General features: G+C 44.8%; 1 protein-coding gene across 1 annotated transcript in view; it reads left to right on the top strand.

Moving 5' to 3' along the window:
- The window catches only part of CCDC40 (coiled-coil domain containing 40), a 43,506-nt gene that overhangs the window by 23,761 nt on the left and 7,533 nt on the right, over window positions 1-12,212 (top strand). The window contains exons 11-14 of the mRNA XM_061141265.1: window positions 5,710-5,953; window positions 6,033-6,215; window positions 10,466-10,711; window positions 11,672-11,885. Of these exons, the coding sequence (XP_060997248.1) occupies window positions 5,710-5,953; window positions 6,033-6,215; window positions 10,466-10,711; window positions 11,672-11,885 (887 nt within the window). The remainder of the gene's footprint in view (window positions 1-5,709; window positions 5,954-6,032; window positions 6,216-10,465; window positions 10,712-11,671; window positions 11,886-12,212) is intronic.

Genomic DNA, 12,212 nt, shown 5'->3' with positions numbered 1-12,212 from the left:
CTTCATCTCTCCTCTGACCTCCCCTGCTCAGCAACGACTAGTCTGTTCTCTATGAAGGACAATTTTAAAGTGTGTCTTTTCAATTCTTTCTTTACTTTACTCTTTGGCCATCCCGTGTGGCTTGTGGGATCTTAGTTCCCCCTCAGGGATTGAACCTGGGCCGCGCCATGAAAGCCCCGAGTCCTAACCACCGGACCACCAGGGAATTCCCAAGTGTGTCTTCTTTAAAAAATAATTTTTATCCAGGATAAGTGATCACATCACAGGAAATTAGAAAAATAGAAATAAAGATTTAAAATACCACCGTCTTTGTCCTTTTGTGACAGTGATAGTTTATTAGCTAGCATTCTGGTGTCTCTTTGCTTGTGCATGTCTTACTGAGTGTTCCAATTTCTGTCATAAAAATTGGACGTCTTGGGCTTCCCTGGTGGTCCAGTGGTTAAGACTCCACGCTTCCACTGCAAGGGGCACCGTCGGATCCCTGGTCGGGGAGGTTCTGTGTGCTGATTGTGTGGCCAAAAAAAACAATAAACAAAAAAATTTGGATGTCTTATCATTATTGTCAAATTCTAGATATTTATAAGGCTTCTACTTCCTAGAGAAGTGTAAGAAAATAAGTAACTTTTAAAGCTTTGGTTTATTGAAGATAATTTATGTAAAAATTTATTATGTAAAGTATTATTGTTAGGTAAATTATTTATTATGTCAATTACCATTATTATTATGTAAGAAGTTATATTTTGTCAGAGCACAGTTCAGATCAGCAAATGGACAGAGGCAAGTAACCATTACACTCTCAAGATATCAGATATTAACTGCAACCCCAAATTCAGTACCTCTTCCCACCTCCTGCTGCTGCTGCTAAGTCACTTCAGTCGTGTCCGACTCTGTGTGACCCCATAAATGGCAGCCCACCAGGCTCCCCCGTCCCTGGGATTCTCCAGGCAAGAATACTGGAGTGGGTTGCCATTTCCTTCTCCAGTGCATGAAAGTAAATAATGAAAGTGAAGTCACTCAGTCATGTCCAACTCTTAGCGACCCCATGGACTGCAGCCTACCAGGCTCCTCCGTCCATGGGATTTTCCAGGCAAGAGTACTGGAGTGGGGTGCCATTGCCTTCTCCCTTCCCACCTCCAGCCCCTAGCAAATGCTGATCTGCTGTTTTTGTAGTTTTGTCATTTCCAGAATCTCACATAAGTGGGATCACATGATATACAGCTTTACTTGTCTGGCTTTTTTTTCACTTTGCACAGTGCTTTGAAAGTCTTCCTGACGTTTCAGGATCAGCAAGTCTGTTCCTTCTCATTGCCGTGTAGTATTCCCTCATGTGGATACATCAACATGTGGTTGTTTCCAGTCTGGAGGGTAGCGTGACCAGAGCTGCAGTGACAGTGTGTGCAGATCTTGGTGTGGGAATGCAAAATGGAACAGGTCACTCTGAGAAACACTTACACAGCATTGAGATTCCCAGTCATTCCCATCCTCACCAATACTTAATAGTGCCATCATTTTCATTTTAGTCATCAGTAGACATGTCGTGGTGTTCTGTTGAGATTTTAATTTGATTTCCCTAATGACTAATGATAGTGAGCATTTTTTCGAGTATTCGTCATATCTTCTTTGATGAGGTATATTTTGCTCATTTTAAAAAATTGAAGTATGGTTGATTACAGTGTTTCAGGTATACAGCAAAGTGACTCAGGTCTATCATATGTGTGTGTGTGTGTGTGTGTTGTCGTTGTTTAGTCACTAAGTCATATCTGACTCTTTTGTGTGACCCTATGGACTATAGTCTGCTAGGCTTCTCAGTCCATGGGATTTCCCAGGCAAGACTACTAGAGTGGGTTGCCATTTCCTTCTCCAGGATATCTTCGCAGCCCAGGGATTGAATCCACATCTCCTGCTTGGCAAGTGGATTCTTTACCACTGAGTCACTTGGGAAGCCCACATATATATATGGAAAAGTATATACATCCAAAAAGTGTATAATTTATTGTAAGATATTGAATACAGTTCTCTGAGCTAGTTTATCTCTGTTATATACAGTAGTGTGTATCTGTTAATCTCAAATTCCCAATGTATCCCTCCAACCCCTTTCCCCCTTGGTAACCTTGAGTTTGTTTTCTATGTCTATGAGTCTATTTCTGTTTTGTAAATAAGTTCATATGTATCATGTTTTTAGTTTACACATTTAAGTGATACCATATATTTGTCTTTCTCTGTCTGACTTACTTCACTTAGTATGGTAATCTCTAGGTCCATCCATGTTATTGCAAATGGCATTATTTCATTCTTTTTTATGGCTGAGTAATCACTTATATATACCACATCTTCTTTATCCCTTCATCTGTCAATGGACATGTAGATTGCTTTCATATATTGGCTGTTGTAAATAGTGCTGCTATTAACACTGGGGTGCATGTTTTTGAGTTAGAGTTTTCATCTTTTCCAGATATATGCCCAGGAGTGGGATTGCTGGCTCATATGGTAGCTTTACTTTTAGTTTTTAAAGGAACATCCATACTGTTCTTTGTAGTGGCTGTACCAATTTACGTTCCTACCAACAGTGTAGGAGGATTCCTTTTTCTCCACACCCTCTCCAGCATTTATTGTTTGTACTTTTTTTGAAGTATTCCTTTATTTGGGTAAGTTGGGTCTTAGTTGCATTGTGTGGAGGTCTTTCCTTGTGGCACATGGGCTCCCTAGTTGTAGCATACAGGTTCCAGGAGCACATGGGCCCAGTGGTTTTGGCAAGAAGGCTTAGTTTCTCTGCGGCATGTGGGATTTTAGTTCCCCAACCAGGGATCGAACCCACATCCCCTGCATTGCAAGGCAGATTGTTAACCACTGGACCACCAGGGAAGTCCCAATTATTTGTAGTTTTTGATTATGGCCATTCTGACTGGTGTGTGGTTTTGTAGTTTTGATGTGCATTTCTCTAATTGTTAGCCATGTTGGGCATCTTTTCATGTGCCTCTTGTCTATCTGTATACCTTCTTTGGAGAAATGTATGTTTAGATTTTCTGTCTATTTTTTGATTGGGTTGTTTGTTTTTTTTTATATATTGAGCTCTTTGAACTGCTTATATGTATTGGAAGTTAATCCCTTGTCGGTCGCATCATTTCCAAATATTTCCTCCCAGCCTGTATGTCATCTTTTTGTTTTGTTTATGGTTTCCTTCACTGCGAAAAAGCTTTTCAGTCCCATTTGTTTATTTTTAAGTTTTATTTTAATTCAGTCCCGTTTTATGTTTTAACTGTGCTGGGTCTTTATTGGTGTGCGTGTGCTTTCTGGTTGTGGAGAGTCGGGACTGCTCTCTAGTTGCAGTGTGCGGGCTTCTCACTGCAATGGCTTCTTTTATCGTGGAGCCCAGGCTCTAGGCATGCAGGCTTCCAGCTGCAGCTAGTGGGCTCCATAGCACAGGCTCAGTGGTTGTGCTGCACAGATTCAGTTGTCCCCTGGCACGTGGGATCTTTCCAGACCAGAGATCCAACTGGTGTCCCCTGCATTACAAGGTGGATCCTCAACCACTGAACCACCAGGGAAGTCCCCATTTGCTTATTTTTGCTTTTGTTTCTGTTACTCTAGGAGACAGATAAAAAAAAAAAAAAAATACTACTGCAATTTATGTTAAAGAGTGTTCAGCCTATATTTTCCTCCAGGAGTTTTACAGTATCTGGCCTTATATTTAAGTCTTTAATTCATATGAGTTTATTTTTGTATATGGTGTTAGAGAATGTTCTAATTTCATTCTTTTACAAATAGCTGTCTGGTTTTCCCAGCACTCATTATTGAAGAAACTGTCTGTTCTCCATTGTATATTCTTGTCTCCTTTGTTTAGATTAATTGACTGTGTGTGTGGGTTTATTTCTGGACTCTATTCTGTTCCATTGATCTATGTGTCTTGTGTTGTGTGTGTGTGTGTGTGTGTGTGTGTGTGTGTGTGTGTGTGCACCAGTACCATATTGTTTTCATCACTGTAGCTTCATAGTATAGTCTGAAGTCAGGGAGTGTGATTTCTCCAGCTTGTTCTTCATTCTCAAGATTGTTTTGGCTATTCAGAATATTTTGTGTTTTCATACAAATTTTAAAAATTATTGTTCCAGTTCTGTGAAAAATGCCACTGGTGATTTGTTAGGAATTACATTGAATCTGTAGATTGCCTTGGATAGTATGGTCATCTTAACAATATTGATTCTTCCAACCCAAGAACACAGTATATCTTTTCATCTATTTGTGTCATCTTCAGTTTCTTTCATCAGCATCTTTTAGTTTTCAGAGTGCAGGTTTTTATGTGTAATGATGACAGACTTTATTTTGGGGGGCTCCAAAATCACTTCACATGGTGACTGCAGCCATGAAATTAAAAGATGCTTACTCCTTGGAAGAAAAGTTATGACCAACCTAGACAGCATATTAAAAAGCAGAGACATTACTTTGCCAACAAAGGCCCGTCTAGTCAAGGCTATGGTTTTTCCAGTAGTCAGGTATGGATGTGAGAGTTGGACTATAAAGAAAGCTGAGCACTGAAGAATTGATGCTTTTGAACTGTGGTGTTGGAGAAGGCTCTTGAGAGTCCCTTGGACTGCAAGGAGAACCAACCAATCCATCCTAAAGGAAATCAGTCCTGAATATTCATTGGAAGGACTGATGCTGAAGCTGAAACTCCAATACTTTGGCCACCTGATGCAAAGAACTGACTCATTTGAAAAGACCCTGATGCTGGGAAATATTGAAGGTGGGAGGAGAAGGGGACGACAGAGAATGAGATGGTTGGATGGCATCACCAATGCGATGGACATGAGTTTGAGCAGGCTCCGGGGGTTGGTGATGGACAGGGAGGCCTGGTGTGCTGCAGTCCATGGGATCACAAAGAGTCAGACACAACTGAGCAACTGAACTGACTGACTAATGATGTTTACTGCTACACTCATGAAATGAGAAAAAAAAATATCCCACAAAACTGGATAGAGTCTAACTGTATGCCAATGAGGTATTTAAAGTTCTATCTGGTCACTGAAAATAATTAAGGGAAAAAATGTCTCACACACAAAAATTCAAATTCCATTATCCAGGATCTGCAGTTTTTAACTTGACATTACTTATGGGCATGTCCATGGCCAGTATGCTGAGGCAATTTGAAGAGACAGCCACCTGTGTTCCTCCCAGCCACTCCACTTATTCAAATGCCCTGAGCTTCATGTTCAAGAGTGCTAAACTGAGATAAAAGCATCTTCTTTCCAAGATTATGGTTACGACTAAAGGAGATGGGCTGGCAGTGACCACTCCTCACCACTAAGTACAAGCCAACAGTTTCCTGTCCTTCCTCCTCCTATCATCACAATATTAAAAGAGTTTTAGATTTGGGTTGAGAAGGGTAATAGTTCCAACACACTATAAAATAGTAGTCAATATTCAACCACTGTTGGGACTTCCCTGGTGGTTCAGTGGTTAGGATTCCATGCTTCTACTGCAGGAGGCAGGGGTTTGATCTCTTGTTGCAGAATTAAGATCCTACATGTTGTGTAGTGTGGCTAAAAAAATAAATAATATTTGAAAGTCATGCAAAATTTTTTAAAATATTTGACTAATACTAATAGAGTTGGTTTCCTAATTTCTTTCTCTTCACTCTCTGAGCTTCCTCCCATTGGGTACCATCATACACATTGGTGTTCTGATATCCTGGCTTTGCTCTTTCAATTTTGGCAGTGAATGCCAGCATCAAGTCAAGTCCATGGATGTTGAGCTTGAAGCCTATAAGAAATCCATCGTGAAGGAGGAAGAAAAGAATGAGAAGCTGGCCAGCATCCTGAACCGGGCAGAGACAGAAGCCAACCTAATGCAGAAACTGACCTCACAGTGCCTGACTAAGGAGGAGGCCCTGCAGAATGAGTTTAACACCTATAGGCTCACCCTGCTGGATACAGAGGATGCACTGGGCAAGGCCCATGTGGTACGGTCATGTCCCCACCAGCAGGGCAAGCCTCCCCACTCTGCTTCCCAGTATCCACCCTCTGACTCTTCCTTTCTAGGAATACACAGCAACCGTGGGAGAATTGCAGACTCTCCACCAGGCCATCCAGCATGAGTTGGAGCTGAGGAGGAAGATGGATGCCTCCATCATGGAGAAGCTGAAGGAGCACATGACCTCCAACAAGATGACCAAATACTTCCACCAGCTCATCCTGAAGCTCCAGAAGGAAAAGACCAACCTGGTACGCCAGCTGCACACACCTGGGCCCCAAGGGGTGGATGCTTTCATGGTGCTCAAGCATTGGGGCAGCTCTAGTGGGGAACAGATCACATGTGGCAGAAGGGCACTGAGCATGTTCATTCACCTTTCATTTTTTTCTAGGTGTAAAAGTAATACATTTTTATTGCAGAAAACCTGGAAATACAAAAAGGCATAAGAAGGAAATAAGACAGCTGCAATCCCACCATCCAGAGATAATCTCTTCTGAAACTGTGGTGTATTTCCTTCTGGAAATTTTTCTAAACACTCATGGTCATACTCATACACACAAAGACACACAGAAACACACATTCACATACACATCTCCACATGCACACATGAGCAAACACAAGCACACAGGTTCACACGCACATGTACACATTTGTTTAACATGTTCACATACATGAACAGACATGTGAAGATACATATGCACACACAACCTGAGAGGACATACGATTCTCACTATATATCAGTCTTTAAACCACTCTAATCCATTTTCATTAATTTTACTGAAACACAACACAGAGCAAAAAGTGCACAAACAACAAGTGTAGGAGTCCATTATTTTTCACTATGTGTGTAGTGTTTTATTTTACATTATTGGTCATATTTAACATAACATTTTCCATAAATATTATTAGAAAAAGTGCATGTTGGTTTATGCATCACATTTTATCCTACAAATATACATGTTTTCTTTAATAATTCTCTCTTTGGACATTTAAAGTTGTTTCTAGGTTTTAAACTTTAGAAATAACTCAGCACTGAACATACTTGTTCACACATCTTTGTCCACATGTCTGAGGATAAATTGCTGCAGCAGAGACCCTGGTCAAATTGGTAGGAGCATTTAAAATGAATCATGGAGTAGCCTGACCCTCTGCTTTCCCAGGATGTGCCTGAAGGTCCTGAGTGAGTGTGACTGGCCCTTCTGGACTGAGGACCCAACCCTTATCCCTGGCATGAGCTCCCTTTTGCTCCCCCAGGGGTCTTGCCTTTCTCTGAGCAGGGGTCCCTATGTCCTGAAAAAAGCAATTTGCTACTTAGGTTGTTTCTTCTTTGGCTCTTCCTGTGTGACTGCCTCGGGGTGCTGTCTACCTGGCTAGAAGCCAGAGGCACCTCATGCCTCCCAGGTACCTGGGAGGAGACCAGCTCACTCCTGGCTTGATTGTGCCAAGGAACTGAGGAGAGGGGGCTGGAGCCAAGACTGTGGATGCCTGGGTCTCCTTAAGATGTCCTGGTTGATGCTAGTGGAGTCCTACCAGTTCTTATTCCAGGAAGTGGGGGCAAGACTACCTGGTGGGAGCAAAACAACTGGGCCCAAGTGTGCATTGGAAAAGTTATGCAGTGTGGTGAGTGTGAAATAAACCTGCCCAGCCCTGATGCAACATCACAGAGGCTGATCCCCAGACTCCCAGGTGTCCCCCTTTCCCAGTCACCTGTGTGGGCAACACATGTGCTACCACCCATGTCCATAGGAGGGCAGTAAAGTCCTGGACCAGCATTTGTTGGAACACTTGGTGGGTGATAGGTGTACTACCACCTATATCCACAGGACAGCAGTAAGGCGTACTGGACCAGCATGCGTTGCAAAAATTCGTGGGCAGGAGGTATACTACCACCCATGTCCACGGGAGGGCAGTAAAGGGTCCTGGGCCAGCATTTGTTGGAGCACTTGGTGTGCAGTAGGTGTACTACCATCCGTGTCCACAGGAGGGCAGTAAAGAGTCCCAGGCCAGCATTTGTTGGTGCACTTGGTGGGATACAGGTGTACTACCACCCATGTCCACAGGAGGGCAGTAAAGAGTCCCAGGCCAGCATTTGTTGGTGCACTTGGTGGGATACAGGTGTACTACCACCCATGTCCACAGGAGGGCAGTAAAGAGTCCTGGGCTAGCGTTTATTGCAAGAATTCGTGGGGTAGGAGTATTACCACCCATGACCACAGGAGGGCAGTAAAGAGACTTGGACCAGCATTTATTGCAAAAATTCATGGTCAGCAGGTGTACTGCCACCCATGTCCACAGGAGGGCAGTAAAGAGTCCTGGGCCAGCATTTATTGCAAAAATTTGTGGGCAGCAGGTGCGCTACCACCCATGTTCACAGGAGGGCAATAAAGTCCTGGGCTAGCATTTGTTGGAACACTTGGTGGGTGGCAGATGTCCTACCACCTGTGTCCACACGAGGGCAGTAAAGTCCTGGGCCAACATTTGTTGGAACAGTTGGTGGGTGGCAGGTATACTACCACCCATGTCCATAGGAAGGCAGTAAAGAGTCCTGGGCCAGCATTTGTTGGAACACTTGGTGGGTGGCAGATGTCCTACCACCTGTGTCCACACGAGGGCAGTAAAGTCCTGGGCCAACATTTGTTGGAACAGTTGGTGGGTGGCAGGTGTACTACCACCCATGTCCACAGGATGGCAGTATAGAGTCCTGAACCAGCATTTGTTGGCTCGCTTTGTCGGCAGCAGGTGTACTACTATTCGTGTCCACATGAGGGCAATAAAGAGTCCTGGGCCAGCATTTATTGCATCAGTTCAGTTCAGCTCAGTCGCTCAGTTGTGTCTGACCCTTTGCGACCCCATGAATTGCAGCACACCAGGCCTCCCTGTCCATCACCAACTCCCAGAGTTTACTCAAACTCATGCCCATCGAGTCAGTGATGCCATCCAGCCATCTCATTCTCTGTCGTCCCCTTCTCCCCCTGCCGCCAATCCCTCCCAGCATCAGGGTCTTTTCCAATGAGTCAACTCTTTGCATGAGGTGGCCAAAGTACTGGAGTTTCAGCTTCATCATCAGTCCTTCCAATGAACACCAGGACTGATCTCCTTTAGGATGGACTGGTTGGATCTCCTTGCAGTCTAGGGGACTCTCAAGAGTCTTCAACACCGTAGTTCAAAAGCATCAATTTTTCAGCGCTCAGCTTTCCTCACAATCCAACTCTCACATCTATACATGACTACTGGAAAAATCATAGCCTTGACTAGATGGACCTTTGTTGGCAAAGTAATGTCTCTGCTTTTTAATATGCTATCTAGGTTGGTCATAACTTTTCTTCCAAGGAGTAAGCGTCTTTTAATTTCATGGCTGCAATCACCATCCGCAGTGATTTTGGAGCCCAAAAAAATAAAAGTCTGACACTGTTTCCACTGTCTCCCCATCTACTTCCCATGAGGTGATGGAACTGGATGCCATGATCTTAGTTTTCTGAATGTTGAGCTTTAAGCCAACTTTTTCACTCTCCTCTTTCACTTTCATCAGGAGGCTCTTTAGTTCTTCTTCACTTTCTGCCATAAGGGTGATGTCATCTGCATATCTGAGGTTATTGATATTTCTTCTGGCAATCTTTATTCCAGCTTGTGCTTCCTCCAGCCCAGCGTTTCTCATGATGTACTCTGCATATAAGTTAAATAAGCAGGGTGACAATATACAGCCTTGACGTACTCCTTTTCCTATTTGGAACCAGTCTGTTGTTCCATGTCCAGTTCTAACTGTTGCTTCCTGACCTGCATACAGGTTTCTCAAGAGGCAGGTCAGGTGGTCTGGTATTCCCATCTCATTCAGAATTTTCCACAGTTAGAAGTTGGCATTTGTCACAGCATTATTTCGAGTAGGAATGTTGATAACAGATGACAAGCTCAAAGAGGGCAGGCATGTTGGGTTTCTTCACCAAAACACCTGAGCTGTCAACAGCAGGGCCCCTGTGCTTGTTGTGGAACAAATGACATTCCCAGGGACAGCTGTGACTTGCTTCCCAATCTCTGTTACAAATATGACTACTATACAACCATTAAAAATGACATGATATGACATGTGTTGAATTGAAACGTGGCTTCCAAAGCTATATGTAGAGTGTGATCCTGTTTTTGTTTGGGTACGGAGGAAGAGGGTTTATATACAAAGTCAAGAAGGCAGGATAGATTCTAAATAGTGATGCTGGCTAACTGTGTGGCAGATTTACGGGCGATCATCTGTATTTTCGCATTTCCCCATTTCAATATATGTTACTGTTTGATAAGAGATAATAATGTCAGCTTTCTTCTTTTGTGAGGAATCATTAGGGTTCAAACAAGGAAGTCCTTTGACAGGTCATAAGATGGAGAGAAAACCAACATCCTCCTCTGTTTCTCCAGATGAATACCCAGACCAAGGAAAACATGAAACCAACCAGCTCATGTGGAGCCTCTCAGAAAGAGGAAAAAAGGTCAGACTTGTTTCCTTCTGTTAATTCAGGTGACACATCTTTCCAAAATTGACGGTGACATTGCTCAGACCACCCTGGACATCACGAACACCAACTGCAGGCTGGACATGCATCAGAAGGTGCTGGCCGAGCTGGATAAGGAAGTGAAAAAAGTCAACGACCTCATCACCAACAGTGAAAGTGAAATTTCCAGGCGCACGATCCTCATTGAAAGAAAGCAAGGCCTCATCAACTTTTTCAACAAGCAGCTGGAGCAGATGGTTTCTGAACTTGGGGTAGGACCCTGGGACCAGGAGAGGTCACTTGGGTTGATATATGTGCCTGGCCATTTCAGAAACTGCATCTGTTCAAGAACGGACTCATGTAGGACATAGGCGTTCCCGCCCTACCCATCTTACGGGTGAAATGCACATGTCTGTGTAGAATGCTGACTCAGGGGCTGTCTGCAGACCTTCTCTGTGGGGCCACATAGTCAATATTTCAGGTGTTATGGACCATACGGTCTCTGTTACAACCCCTCACCCTAGTGGTTACAAGGAGGAGCCACAAGGAGGCAATATGTAAACAGACGAGTGTGTCCACGTGCAATGAAACCTTACTTATGGCCCCTGAAGTCTGGATTCCATATAACTCCCACCTGGCATGAAATTGTCTTCTTTTGATATTTTGTGTGTCCTTTGGACTATGTGAAGGATCTCACTCACTGCTGCTCTTAGTGAAGTGGTCTGTTGGGTTTGAGGCTTGAAGTTCTACAGGTTATCCAGTATCCCTGACCTGAGAACCCCACAACAGCCTCAAACCCCAGAGCAGCATGGGCAGTTTGTGGGCACACTCTTAGGTAGACCCCAACCAGAGCATGGTCTCAGAGCTGCAACCCAAATGGATTCCAAGGGAGTAAAGACCCTAACCTATGACAGTTTGTTGTGAAAAGACAATTTGCCAAGCCCTTTTGGGTAACAGAAGCCCCACAAGTCTGGGGCATGGTGAGGCCAGGCCAGTGGAGGAAGGGAAGGAGGTGGCAGACTGGCAGATCACCAGAACAGAATCTCCCACAGCAGGTCAGGCCATATGACCTGGGACCACAGAAGAGGGGACACAATGACAGGGTCCTTAGGCCCTCTGAGTAAAGATCCCCCCACTCAGCATACAGATGCATGATCTCAGGTGTCCCTGCCCTCTGCAGCCCACCCTGACTTTAGGGACTCAGTCTGCTTTCTGGTGAACATCACTTTCAGGGCGAAGAGTTGGGGCCCCTGGAGCTGGAGATCAAGAGGCTGACCAAGCTGATCAATGAAAACAACACCAACGTGACGCAGGCCCAGGTGACCTGGCTGCGGCTGCAGCAGGAGATGGTGAAGGTCACGCAGGAGCGCGAGGAGCACCTGGTCTCCCTGGACATGTCCAAGAAGGAGATCCACATCCTGGAGCAGAAGAAAATACGGATAGAAAGTGAGCTCCCCTGCCCAGCCCCTCCACAGCACCTGCTGAGGCTTTCTGGTGCTACCTGGTCCCACCGGGTCAGCCGGGCCCTGCAGCCCCACAGGCAGTGCTGCCGGGTGTCCAGGGCCCACTCTGCCTGGACACATCATGCCTGTTTCTTCCCAGAGGTCCTGCCGCCTTCTTGCCCGGCCCTCTGGGCTCCCAAACCTGCTTGTGCGAGGTTGGGGTCGTTGCTTTCCACCCCCTGCCCCGGAGCTTGCTGGCCTTTCCTGGGGACTCGGTGTCTGAGCGCCAACCCGGTCTCCTTCCGCCTCCGCCGTCTGGGTGGGGATGCCA

Source organism: Dama dama, chromosome 5, assembly GCF_033118175.1.
Source record: "Dama dama isolate Ldn47 chromosome 5, ASM3311817v1, whole genome shotgun sequence".
In the NCBI taxonomy this organism is placed as follows: Eukaryota; Metazoa; Chordata; class Mammalia; order Artiodactyla; family Cervidae; genus Dama; species Dama dama.
This window is presented reverse-complemented; position numbering and strand designations above follow the sequence as displayed.